This window comes from Centruroides vittatus, unplaced genomic scaffold (genome assembly GCF_030686945.1).
Source record: "Centruroides vittatus isolate TY-2023 unplaced genomic scaffold, ASM3068694v2 contig_349, whole genome shotgun sequence".
NCBI classification, from domain to species: Eukaryota; Metazoa; Arthropoda; class Arachnida; order Scorpiones; family Buthidae; genus Centruroides; species Centruroides vittatus.
Genome location: NW_027122172.1, coordinates 1,958,258 through 1,971,092, shown reverse-complemented (window position 1 = coordinate 1,971,092; position 12,835 = coordinate 1,958,258). Strand labels below are relative to the sequence as shown.

Below are 12,835 nucleotides of genomic sequence, written 5' to 3'. Positions count from 1 at the left end.
CTAGAAGAACCCTGGTATATTTCTAATATACCAGGTCACAATAAAACGCACGTCAAGGTCACAAAATTTACTTCAAATTTATACTGAACTTCATTAAATAAAAACATAAAATACTCGCCCTGCGCTAAATTTAATAATGGAGGACACAGAAAGCCTTCTCTGCCTTTCGTCGACTTCTCCTGTCTTCATCCGAACGGGCCTTAAAGATGCGGGATACAGAGAGCCTTCGTCGCCTCCCGTACATTACTAAAGTTTACTTAATCACATTTTTTCCGGAAAATCTCAAAGAAAGGGAAAAAAAGCGGAACTTTCGAACAAATTTACGCTTAATTAACAATGACCACCTACAATAGAAAAAGCGAATGATACATTCTAACAATTCGTTACGTATTGTTAGAATACGTCATGTTTTTACGTCACGTGTTACGTAAAAAGATTAATCGGTTTGAAATATTTTAGAAAGGATTATTTTATTAATTTCTTTGTTTCAATCGTGATCGTGAATTTCAATTTACCCTAGTTCAGTGGTGATATTCGAAATATTTAACAAGGGGTTCGATAGCAGAAAATTTTTCCCTGACAATCACAGACAAACGAAATGGAAGTTTTAACAAGGTTCGGGAAACTGAAAATTTTAACAACGGGTTCGGCCGAACCTGTGCGAACCCGCCGAATATCACCACTGCCCTAGTTAGCTTTATGGCAACGTATTCGTGTTATGGTTGGCTATAAAATTATAACTATGTGTTCGATAGAATGAGATGATCTTAATAGCAAAATTGTCGACTTGTTAATAGCGAGGTTGAGGCCGAAGTTTTAAACGCGAAAACGTGTACGTCGGACGTTCAGCGCCGCCTTCCTGTAAGCCTAGAAGTTTGACAATGGTGTTTGGATAGTCAGTGGAATCGTGTTCGACATTCCAAACGCCATTGTCAAACTTCTAGGCTTACAGGAAGGCGGCGCTGAACGTCCGACGTACACGTTTTCGCGTTTAAAACTTCGGCCTCAACCTCGCTAATAAAACAACGATTAAAGAAAAAATTAACGTAAGTCGTTACCATTGTGATAAAAACACAGAAAACTCTTCGTATCCAGCCAGTTGGTAGTGCTCGAACCCACGACCGCCTTTTTTTTTTTTTTTTTTTTAAACTCTCCGCCCTGTGGGTACAAAGAGGACCTCTTTTAGCAAACCCATTACGGGTTTAGACAGGCCGACAATGGAGCAGTCGGGTGATAAGGAACGGGGCCCGGCATATCCGGACGGAACACCCCCGAAAAATTCCTGGGGATTTATCAACCCGTCCGGAATCGAACCCGGGTCCCCCAAAGCTTAATTTATTGTACTACGGTTTTCAAAACGGAAAAATCTTGTAAATTTATTTAACGTTACGTTTTTAAAAATTTATATTGAAATTAATTTATCAATTTTTTAAAATTAGTTATTTTTTAATTAATCTTCGATTACAATAAAATTTAATTAAAAATATTTCAAATTCATAGATATCGAAACTGAAAGATTCGTACGGAGGTGACGTCATCTTGTTATGGGTCGCTAAGTAGGAGTATGACATATATCTAAATTTTCTATATTTCTGAAAAAATAGAGGCGTGAATATTAGTCTTTTATATATAAACACTCAATGTATATATCAAATATCTAACTGGAGAGAAGAAAAATGGCAGAAAAACTTCGAGTGGGATGCAGAGTGGAAATAATAGGAAAAGGTGTTAAAGGAAAAGTAGCTTACATCGGCACAACTCAATTTTCGTCTGGAAAATGGATTGGAGTAATATTGGACGAGAAAAGAGGAAAAAACAACGGCACAGTTCAAGGGAAATCGTATTTCCAATGTCCTGATAACTATGGAATATTCGTCAGACAAACACAAGTAAATATAGCTTTCATTTACATTATAGTCTCTTTTAGCATGAGTAATTCAATAAATGAATCTGCAGTTGGAAATCTCTCTACGTCCCATTGGTTTCTAAGTTTGTGTTTAAAAAAAATCACTTTGGGACGAATCCAAAATCATTAATGAAGGTACTTGCCCTCTACGGCCACAAATAAAGAAAAAATTGAAAATTTTAAACACAGACTTAGTTAACGCTGGGGATGTAGAGCGATTTCTGATGGCGTGGAGATGCGCTATTAAAAAAACAACTCTGGACGAGTAAAAACACCTTGTAACGTGTGCGTCAATACCTGGCAGTTGTGAATCTTAAACATTAAGTTGTTCCAAATTCAAACATCATTTACCCATAATTAAAGCCGAAAACCGTTTAGTAAAGTGATTTAACTGCCCTAGTGTTAAGGTGTTGTTTATATTTAATTTTAATACAGATACATAGTGTATATGTTACTGTGAATGGCCAATATCTGGCGAATATCGACATTCTCCGGTGAATGTCAGCATTCACACAGTCGTTTCGTGTATGTACGAAATATTTGCTAAATATCATTATTTCTCTCTTACACCGGCAAATGTCAACATACAGCATGCACTGATGGAGAATGTTGAATAAAAATATTTTTATTATGTTATGACAAAAATGCAACTTTTTAATATGTCAAAATAGGAGAGAGCTTTAATATGTCAAAATAGGAGAAAGTAACGGCACATGTAAATAAACTGTTGAACTTATAACAAACAGTACATTCTAAATCATTAAAGAAAATAATACAATGATAAACTTACACTTAAATTATGAGATTAACATTATACAATCTTATTTATTGCAACAACTTAAACTGTTATGGCACTTTGAATTGCACAAGAGTCCCTTGCTTTTACAACTGCATTTATTCATGGAACACTTTGTAATGACAGTGTATAGCCTTGCCCTCCACTTTTCGAATTAGCTGCAGCTGCTTCTCTCAGCGATATTTTTTGAGAAGAAATCTCATCTATGGAAAGTAACTTTTCTTTACAAATTACAAACTGATTACAGGTATAAAGCTGACAAACCGATTCTCGCCTCACAGGATCAAAAGAACAAAAACGCCTCCAGTGACACAGTGGGCGGTTTCCACCAAACCATTGCCGGGAAAAGAGGTACAACCTTGTCCTACCTCTGGCCATCTTCAAAGGATTTGGCAATAGACTGTTGCCAAATCCTTTGAGGGTAGCCAGGAGCTGATGACGGCACCCGAGGGCTTCTCGGGTGTCATTTCGACCTCCACCAAAGCTTATCTGTGCTTGTCGACTTACACCGGCAATTGTTCAAATATGTAATAATAAAACTAAATATTCGGTCTTTCACCGACATATTTTGTATGTGTCGACATTCACCGGAGAATATTGACATTCTCTAATTTTTGTCTTCCACAGTAACATATATATATTGTATTCTTTCACATCATTGAATGACTGATTACTGTTGTAAGATTATAAATTCATCTGTAGATATTTTATAGAATTTAACAAATTTATATTTTTACAATATAAATTCCAGGCATATCTTTTGTATTTACAAAATGGATTATATAATAAAAGTGTTTGGAAATTCCTTTTACTCATTATCTTGTTTGAATTAGATGTATATTTATGGTATATGAAAATATTAAAAATATTGTTAATAATCACTTTATTTATAAACATATCAGTTTGTAAAAATGAAATGAATTAATAACAAGTGTTGTAGTATGGTAATTTTGGTACAAATGTAGTTCATAAATGAGCTAGCTGGGACCTTATCAGAGCTGTAGACTCTGATAAGGTCCCAGCCAGGGGACCTTACCAGACCATATCTCATTCTTAAATCAAAATTTCAAATGGAGTTTTTCCAATATTTCTCAACCTTTTTTGACCCGTGGCTTGAGAAAAAATTAAGACATAAAAACTATCAAGGTTGAGGCCAAAGTTTTAAACATGAAAATGTGCACGTCAGACGTTTGGCATTGCTTTCCTGTAAGCCTAGAGGTTTGACAATGGCGTTTGGAATGTCAAGCATGATTCCACTGACTTTCCAAACACCATTGTCAAACTTCTAGGCTTACAGGAAAGCGGCGTTCAACGTCCAACGTACACGTTTTCATGTTTAAAACTTTGGCTTCAACCTCGCTACCATTAAATACTGTTAAACACTACTACTACATATTGAGTATTGAACACAAGACCGTGTTATTTATCAAACACCTGGCTTTTTCCACCTGTGTTTGATAAATAACACGGTCTTGTGTTCAGTGCTCAATATACAGTAAAAACACGGTTTCAAGAACATTTAAACTACTACTACATTTTAATATCTCTTACTATTACCTTAACTAGTACCTATTTAGACTATTAAATAAAAAAAAAATTAATTAGGAGAAAAAGCTTAATTTATGCAAAATTATCTAAAAAAAAGTATATATAGTGTAACCCCAATTTATGAGCATATCTCATTCTCAAATCAAAATTTCAAATGGAGATTTTCCAGTATTTCTTATGGCTGAAATTTATACCTTATTTTATCATAAACCAATTACCATCCATATTCTCTAAATAACATTGAAGTGCTATAAAACACCTATTTACTTACCACTAATGATTCCAAATAAAACAAATAAATAAAATGAAAGTGCTGTTTAGGTTATTCATCAATATGATTAGCTAACTCAAAATAAGCAGCAAATATGTAAGTTTTTATCAAACATTCTTTATTTTAATAATAAGATAACAAGAGTTAATTAAGACAATAAGTAAAAAGAAAACAATTGAAATAGAGAAAAATAAAATTGATTTTTAATTAATGAAATTGTAATTACCAATAGGAAAGAGAATCTTTTGAGAAAGCAAATTAATTGTTACAAGTCTTTGTCAGATATGAATGATGACACATGATTGAATAATAGAAAAAATAGAGATCGAACATAACCTCTGAATAGAAACATAGATCTTTATTACATAATTGAAAACATCAGTCTGACAGACCTTGTATTTTTGTAACTTCATATTTTGCATATTTGTTACTACACAAGAGTTTATTGATGTTTTGGAACAATAAAAAGCAAAATTACAATTAGTAATTCAAATTTATTCAAAACTAATTTCATAGCAATGCAATTAAACTTTGGAATAAATTCTAACTTTAAGTCATTTGGGTTAATGTTACCTTAGGTAGCCAAGATGACGGCTCATCTCTAATTCCAGCAAGGAAACAGTGGGACGCACGTTCTAACCTAACTTAACCTATTCTAATAAATTACCATAATTATCAGCAACAAAATTATTAGAAGGTTAGGTTAGGTTAGGCTAGAACGTGCGTCCCACTGTTTCCTTGCTGGAATTAGAGACGAGCCGCCATCTTGGCTACCTAAGGTAACGTTAACCGTCATTTGTTATTACACATGTTATGCAAACTTCTTTTGCAGCACTTTAGACAAATTGGATTGTTACATTTAATACATTTGTAAAAAAGTTTTCTGTCGTTGGAAGATGGACACTTACAACAGGTCTTCCTTTTATCCAGCTTGTCACTCAAAACTTGATCATCTCCAGCAGCAGTATTTTTATATTCCAGTATTGCTTTCCATATCAATGCAACATTTCTGGGTAGATTAGGAATACTGAACTGTCTTTTGATATGAAGGTCCAACAGAAAGTGAGAAAAGCACTTAATGAAATGGAATTTTTTGTTTGCTGTATTTTCACGTTGTGCAAATAAAGTAAGCTCTTGATGATTTACAAGTACTTGTTGATGGAATATCCACTATAAAGATTTCAAAAATTAAGAAAAGCTTATCATGAAGCAACAAAAGTAGCAATTGAAAACTATATAAAGTACAAATATGAAACATCCAGTCTTACATATCTTTGCATTCAATATATAATATGAAACACCCAATCAGTATGACCTTCATGTGTTTAAAAAGCTGTTTTCTGTATTTTGAAACAGTCACAAACTGAATAGTAACACATGAATAGTGTAAGCAAGTGGTTGATAATTAGGTACTACAGAAGGGCAAGACAAAGGTTGAGCAGTTCTGCCACATTACAGTATACTGTAATGGTCTTTGAGACCATTGCCAATGTTTCCATGTAGAGACCAATGTTTCCATTTAGAGATCAAAAGCAATCTTAGTGGAACAAATGAAAATTTCAATCTTGGCTTGTTGTTGGAATACTTTCTTCACATAAATATTGGTCAGCATTCATTGTATTGAATATTTCATCTCATAAATGGGAAAGAGATAAAAGGAAACAGTCCATAAAGCATTCAAATACTTGAATATAGAGGATGTCTATATTATTAATTGTTTTAATTTGAATAATAATGTTTAAAAAAAATTATAAATAGTAATAATATAAAAATTAATGAGCAATTATTTATTGTGATATCATCACAATGCCAGGCTGCAATTTTTAACCATATTTTTAATACTTTTTAAATTTAAAATATATGCTTTCCACCTCGAATCAGTAGTGTCAGGCCCTTGTACATCATACTTTTCTGTTAGCAATAGAGTTATGCTGATCATTTACATGACTCCTTTCAGGGGAAAATTTTTGAATTGAAATAACATGACTTCTAGTTTGCACTGGAAGTTTATATATAGGGTACGTTCGTTAAGTCAAACGAGTTTAATGCGTTAGTAACGAATCGTTCGAAAAGTAGTAGTCTCGCTCAGTGCGCATGCTCCACGGTGATGACGTTTCGAACGAAACTCTAACGAAGCTCACGAAGGGAAGAGTTGGTTTACTTCGTTAAGAAAATGGCGTCCAACAATATCGATCTATCAGATGTACTACATATGTGCTCTAATTGTGGGTTGAAAGGCAGTATGCTACAAATAACGACCCATGTGCAGAAATGTGGAAATGAGAATGGTAAGCAGAGTTCTTTTCTTATTTTTTTATACCTTAAATAAAAATTAACATACAAAATTTCATAAAATCATATACTGTATTTTATCCTAATTACTTTTTTACAAAAACTACACATCTGCATAAGATATAAGTATATAATAAAGGAACATACCATTATAAATAATTTTTATGTCAAGAATTAAGACCATTATTGATTATATCTGATGCTCGAGTAGTATTTCTACACAGTTTATACATTTTGTACAGTTTTTCCTTAATTATTGAAGTTAATATACAACAATTAATAAGCTTTTTGTCCTCCTAGAAATAATTAAGTAAAGTAGCACAATTATTCACTTTTTGTTGAGACTTATCACACACAGAGTTGGAGTATAAGTCTCAACAAAAAGTGAATAATTGTGCTACTTAAAGTTAATGTTAAATAATAAATGAATAGTAGCTGAAGAAATTCAATCTACCTTCAATTTGTTTGAAACATATGCTATAGAACAGTAGGTAATTACATACAAGGCTAGGGCATCTAAGCGTAAAAAATAAGTTATATTTTTAATTGTTTATATGACTTTTAGGACTTGTGTGTCCTAGCTTTAATGATTAAAATTTATATTAATATGAATTATTAGAATATTTTATTACTTATATGAAGATTGAATTTGAACAAGCTAAGTGTTCTTTTGTTGTACAAATCTAAGCATTTTGCTTTTAAAATAGACATTTTTAATTTAAAAACTATAGTAATCTTAAAGTTTAGCTTGATCAAATTTAGATCTGTCTCATCTAAAATGTGATTAAACACATCTACTTTATAAACATATATACTTTTAAACACAAATACTTTTTAAACATAAATAATTTAATTATATTTACTGTTTATGTTTTCAGTTGATCCAAACATAAGACAAGAAACAGAAGCAGCCCCTTCTGGAAGTCAGTCGGTGACATTTATTTGGAATGATGAGACAACACACTTGCTTCTCAATGAATACAAAATAAACGAAAGCATGTTTTCGTCTCCGTATTTTAAAAAGAAACAAGTGTGGGAAAAAATATCGAATAGCTTTAAAAGCTATGGCTATTCTGTAACGGCACTTCAGTGCGAAAATAAATTTAAATCTTTAAAAAATAATTACAAAATAATAAAAAATAATAATAATACAAGTGGATCGTGCAGAAGGAAGTGCCGTTACATGACTGAGTTAGATGAAATATTTGCAAAAGATCCAGCTGTACAGCCTGTTTCCATTGCAAGTTCATCTTCTGGATTCAGTAATTCTGTTGCCATAACAGAAAATAGAAATATCAATACAATGCCAGAAACTCCATCACCTAAATCAACTGCCAACAAGAAGTGCAGAAAAGAAGAAGAACCTGAATGGTTTACTAATTACAGACTTAGTGTTGAAAAACGGCATGAAGAAAATATGAAAATGAAAACATTATTACTAGAAAAATTACAATGCTTAATTGATAAATTGTAAAACAATTCTATTTTGTAAATAAAATATTGATTTATAATTTGAATGTGTTTTAAGTTGCTTTAGTGGTTAAATTAATTGTAAATAAATCACTAAAATATTGAAACCAGTCATTTGTAAATGCAACATAAAAACTTTTATTTTTCTGTGAAATTAATTTTCTAAACAGATATTAATACAGAAAATACTACAATTATCAAACAAAACATGATTTCTGAAAGCTTAAAAACTATCAGAAATAAGCTGTCTTTTTCTTTGAGCAGCACTGTTATCTTGTGTATAAGATGATTCATTTTCAAGCATTTCGTCATCACAATTAATTGTATCAAATTCGTCAAAATCATCCCCTGCCATCAGACAGATGTTATGCAGGACACAGGCTGATAATATGTAGAGGGGCAACATTGATGTTTTACTGGCATCAAAATATTTTAACTGTCTAAATCGTCCTTTTAATAAAGCAAAACTCCTCTCAATAACAATTCTGCTCTTTGACAACTTATTATTATATGTATGCATTTTAGTAGTTAGGTGACCATTATTTTTAAATGGTACCATTAATGACACCATTAGTGGGTAAGCAGCATCTCCCACAATGTGATAATCCGATAATGAAGAATTGTTAAGTTTCTGAATTACTTCAGAATTTCTGAAAACTCTGGCATCATGGACAGATCCAGGAAAGCCACAATAACAGTCTGTAAAAACTAAGTTATGGTTGCAGACTGCCTGTAAAATTAAAGAATGAAAGTTCTTCCGGTTTATATATTTTTCCGCTGCTTCACTTGGAGCTTTAATGGGAATGTGGCAGCCATCGATTGCACCAATTATACCTGGGAAACCAGCTATATTTTTAAATTTTCGGGTTAAATGGGCATATTCTTCCAATTGTGGCCATTTTATGACATCACTTGCCATTTTTATGAGTTCATTACAAACTTTATTCAGATAGCTATACAGGGTAGATTTTGATATGTCAAATCTGTCTGCTACTGACCTATAATGAAATAAAAAAGTTATTAATTATACTTAAATTTAATAAATATCAATATTACCATACAAATTATTTGTATTAACTTCATTAAGTTTAACAGACTTGAGGAATTTCTTTAAGAAAATTATAAATTTATTTGTAAATCTTTAATATTGGCAAATTTCATACATAATTAGTAACAATGAATTATGTTATCACTTAACTATTGGCTTATCTAATTTTGAAACATTATTTAATAAATTTGAATACAGTGTTTAGCTTTAAAATTTATTAAGTAGTTTATTTTACCTGAATGATTCCTGATTTGCTAGAAGCCAAATTACCGACAAAATTTGCTTGTTTGCATCTAAACAAGGTCTTCCGAAAGAATTTAGTAATTTCGGTTTTAATTTTTCCAAAAGAATTTCGAAAGTGCATCGCTTCATTCTAAAATGACATTGGAAATCGTCGCTTAAATACGAAGGAACGACACTTTCTACGTATCCTTTTATACGCAGTCTCCTTTTTCTCTTTTTTGACGTTTCTAAAATTACATAAGTTTCAATCTCGTCTTCAGATTCATCCGAAAAAAATACTTCGGATACAATTGCACTAACAATGTTTAAAACTTCAGATTTAGAAACGGCCATTTTCTTAACGAATCGTTCGGAAAGTCTAACAAAACGAGAATAACGATGACGTCATTCTCGTTTAACTCGTTTGACTTAACGAACGTACCCATAGTTAATCAAGACTTCCTGCCCCTAAGCTTTCCATATCTGTTCTCAAGATTAATGCATGACAATGGGAATTTATAGGTCTACAATTTTTTCAAATTGCAGCCCAATAACTATACAAAATATTTGTGGTCAACCTACCTATGACTTATGTGCAATTTGGCTTTTCAATCAAATCATTTGGTACCACTGACTTAAGGTTTTGCAAAAGTAATACTCAGGCATGAGGATTCTGTAGATGTTAAAAGTTTGAAGACCATTATAATAATGCTATAAAATCTAGAACTAACTTCAGAATTAATTTAATATTCTAGTAGCAACATTGAAAAATCATCAGCTAGCTGTCAGTCTAAATATCCATAAATAGAAGGAAAAATGCAGTTCTGAATGAAGTAATTGGAACCTTATCAAAGCTTACTTAGTAATAGAGCAGACTTCTACCTGGTAATAAATGTCAGGCTTCCAGTGCTCCACTTTATTTTCAGACGTTCTCTGTTTCGCTCAATGCTTTACAGAGAGTTGGATATACCATTGTGGTCGTAGCCGCTACATTTTTTTTACCGACATATGTTTGTATATTGTTACATTCGGCATATTACATTTTATATATTTAAATTACATATTATTGAAACAATTAATATAATATGTAGATTATTTATAATTCCATGTTGGCTGTTTTGAACTTTTGGTACAAACATTATAAATAAAAATAAATACAAATGTAAAATATATGTGGAGTTTTTTTTTTAGAAGTTAATGATAGTATTAGTCTACATATGTTTTATGTTTTATTTAAAAGTACTTGAGATATTTTAATTAAGGTTTCATAGATAACCGCTATGTTTGCTTGTCGTATATTGGCACTTCCTGTTATCACTGTATTTTCATATTACCACTATAGTATCAAAACGTTTCTGTAGCTGTACTAGTATCGCTCTCACTGTCACTGTCACTGTCACTGAGTAGGTACATCCACAATTTAACACTCTAATTTATAGAACTTTCACTTATAGCACAAAAGGTATCACTTTCTTGTAGTACTTTCACATATAGTTTCTTAAATCACTGTACGGCCATTCCTCTTGCTCCTCCATTGTATTTCCATATTATTTGTAGCACTTGTAGTACTTCCAAGATTATTTTGTTTTTCATGATAACATCTCATTCATAGCACTTATTTCATTATCACTTCCTTTTCGTTTTGTGGGTAAAATTAGATACACTTGTAGTACTTGTAGCACCATTGCCTGTTGTTTCTATTAGTTGTACCATTGTTAATAGCACTGTCATTGTATTTCCACGTTTCATTATTTCTTCGCGATATCTTTCTACCGCTGTAATGTGTGTATTACTTTTCACAATCGCTTATGATACTTTCATAATCAGTTTTTGATTGCATTGATGGCTCTCATCTCACAGATTTATAGCACTATAGTGGTTCTCTACAAATTATGTGAATGTTTTGATATGGATTGGTGTGCAGAGTTCATTACTCAGAGAATGCTTAGCACAATAAACACATTTAGCCATAAAGTTTGTAAATGTGTTAATAAATAATGATAAGCAAAGTCCAATACCCTTAGAGGCCATAACCCCAGTAGACAGAGTCCATTTCTCTGTGAATGCATATCACTGTGAGCCCATTTGGCCACAATGTGCTAAAGTATGAAATGAAGTAGAGTCCTATACTCTGAGATGGTATATTACTATGAATACATTTCAACATTCTGTATGTGGATGTTTCGATCCAGTGTGGAACGCAGAGACCTTCACATTGCCCTCCATATTAAATATAAGATTCTCGATAATAGAAAGAACAATTAATACAAAAATAGTAATAATGGAAACAGTTGTTGTTATATCGTTCTCAGACCAACCGACTACTAGAATATACCTAGTGTTTTAAACTGTAGAATAACCTACAAAACCGACACAACCTCAAAAAGTATACAATAGCCATATCGGTAATTAAATTATACTAATTAATGGGAATAATTTGACAATAGAGCGTAACCAAACTAGTGAACCAATATAGGTAGCTACAGTGAATTTCAGCCTAGAAAGATTATTTATACAATAAATATATACAATTCGGTATATAGCGACAGGGGGACGATTATATTCTGGTTTTATAACATACTCTTATAAAGTTTATAAAGTATGTATAAAGAGTGACGTTATTGATAAGACTACTCTTTTTTATTGGCCAAGTATAACCTTCTTTATTGCTTATTGTTCGTAGCTCATTTCTAATATTTTCATATTTAATACACTCAAATAAAAGATGTGTCGGAGTTTCTCTGTCTCCGCATATTTCACAAGTGCCATCATTATTATGATGGAATCTATTGCGGTACTCTGCAAAGTCACCACACGCAGTCACGAATCTTGTATATTTATAATTTATTATAAAGTTCTTTTTTATTCGCTGGTGAACATCAGGTAGATACTCAAAAAGTTCTCTTCCTTTTGTTGATTCTGTCCATCTCTTTTGCCATCTTATTATATATTTGTTCTTTATTTCCCTTTTTATATATCTTTCAGATAATTTCTTATATACTACTATTATGTTTGAGCCGCTTGCCTCTTTTGCTAGGCTGTCTACTCGTTCGTTTCCAGGGTCGCCCATATGTGCTCTTACCCAGCTGAATTTATGATTACAATAAGTAATGTTTTATGAGTTTTGAGACATTAACTTTGATAGCATTAATGAATGATAATGATATCTGTGATTACAATAAGTAGATTCTACTATGGAAGCTTTTTTGTGAAATACATAGGCAGTGAATTCCACTGCATTAAAAAAATTAAAAATCATAAATGTTATGTAGTCTTTTAAAA

General features: G+C 32.0%; 1 protein-coding gene across 2 annotated transcripts in view; it reads left to right on the top strand.

Annotated features, from left to right (window-relative positions):
- The first annotated feature begins 1,511 nt into the window (after positions 1-1,511).
- LOC136974406 (dynactin subunit 1-like) overlaps positions 1,512-12,835 on the top strand; it is a 77,578-nt gene continuing 66,254 nt past the window's right edge. For both annotated transcript variants that reach the window (XM_067269274.1, XM_067269273.1), the window contains exon 1: positions 1,512-1,889. In XM_067269274.1, the coding sequence (XP_067125375.1) occupies positions 1,677-1,889 (213 nt within the window). In that variant the 5' untranslated portion in view covers positions 1,512-1,676. The remainder of the gene's footprint in view (positions 1,890-12,835) is intronic.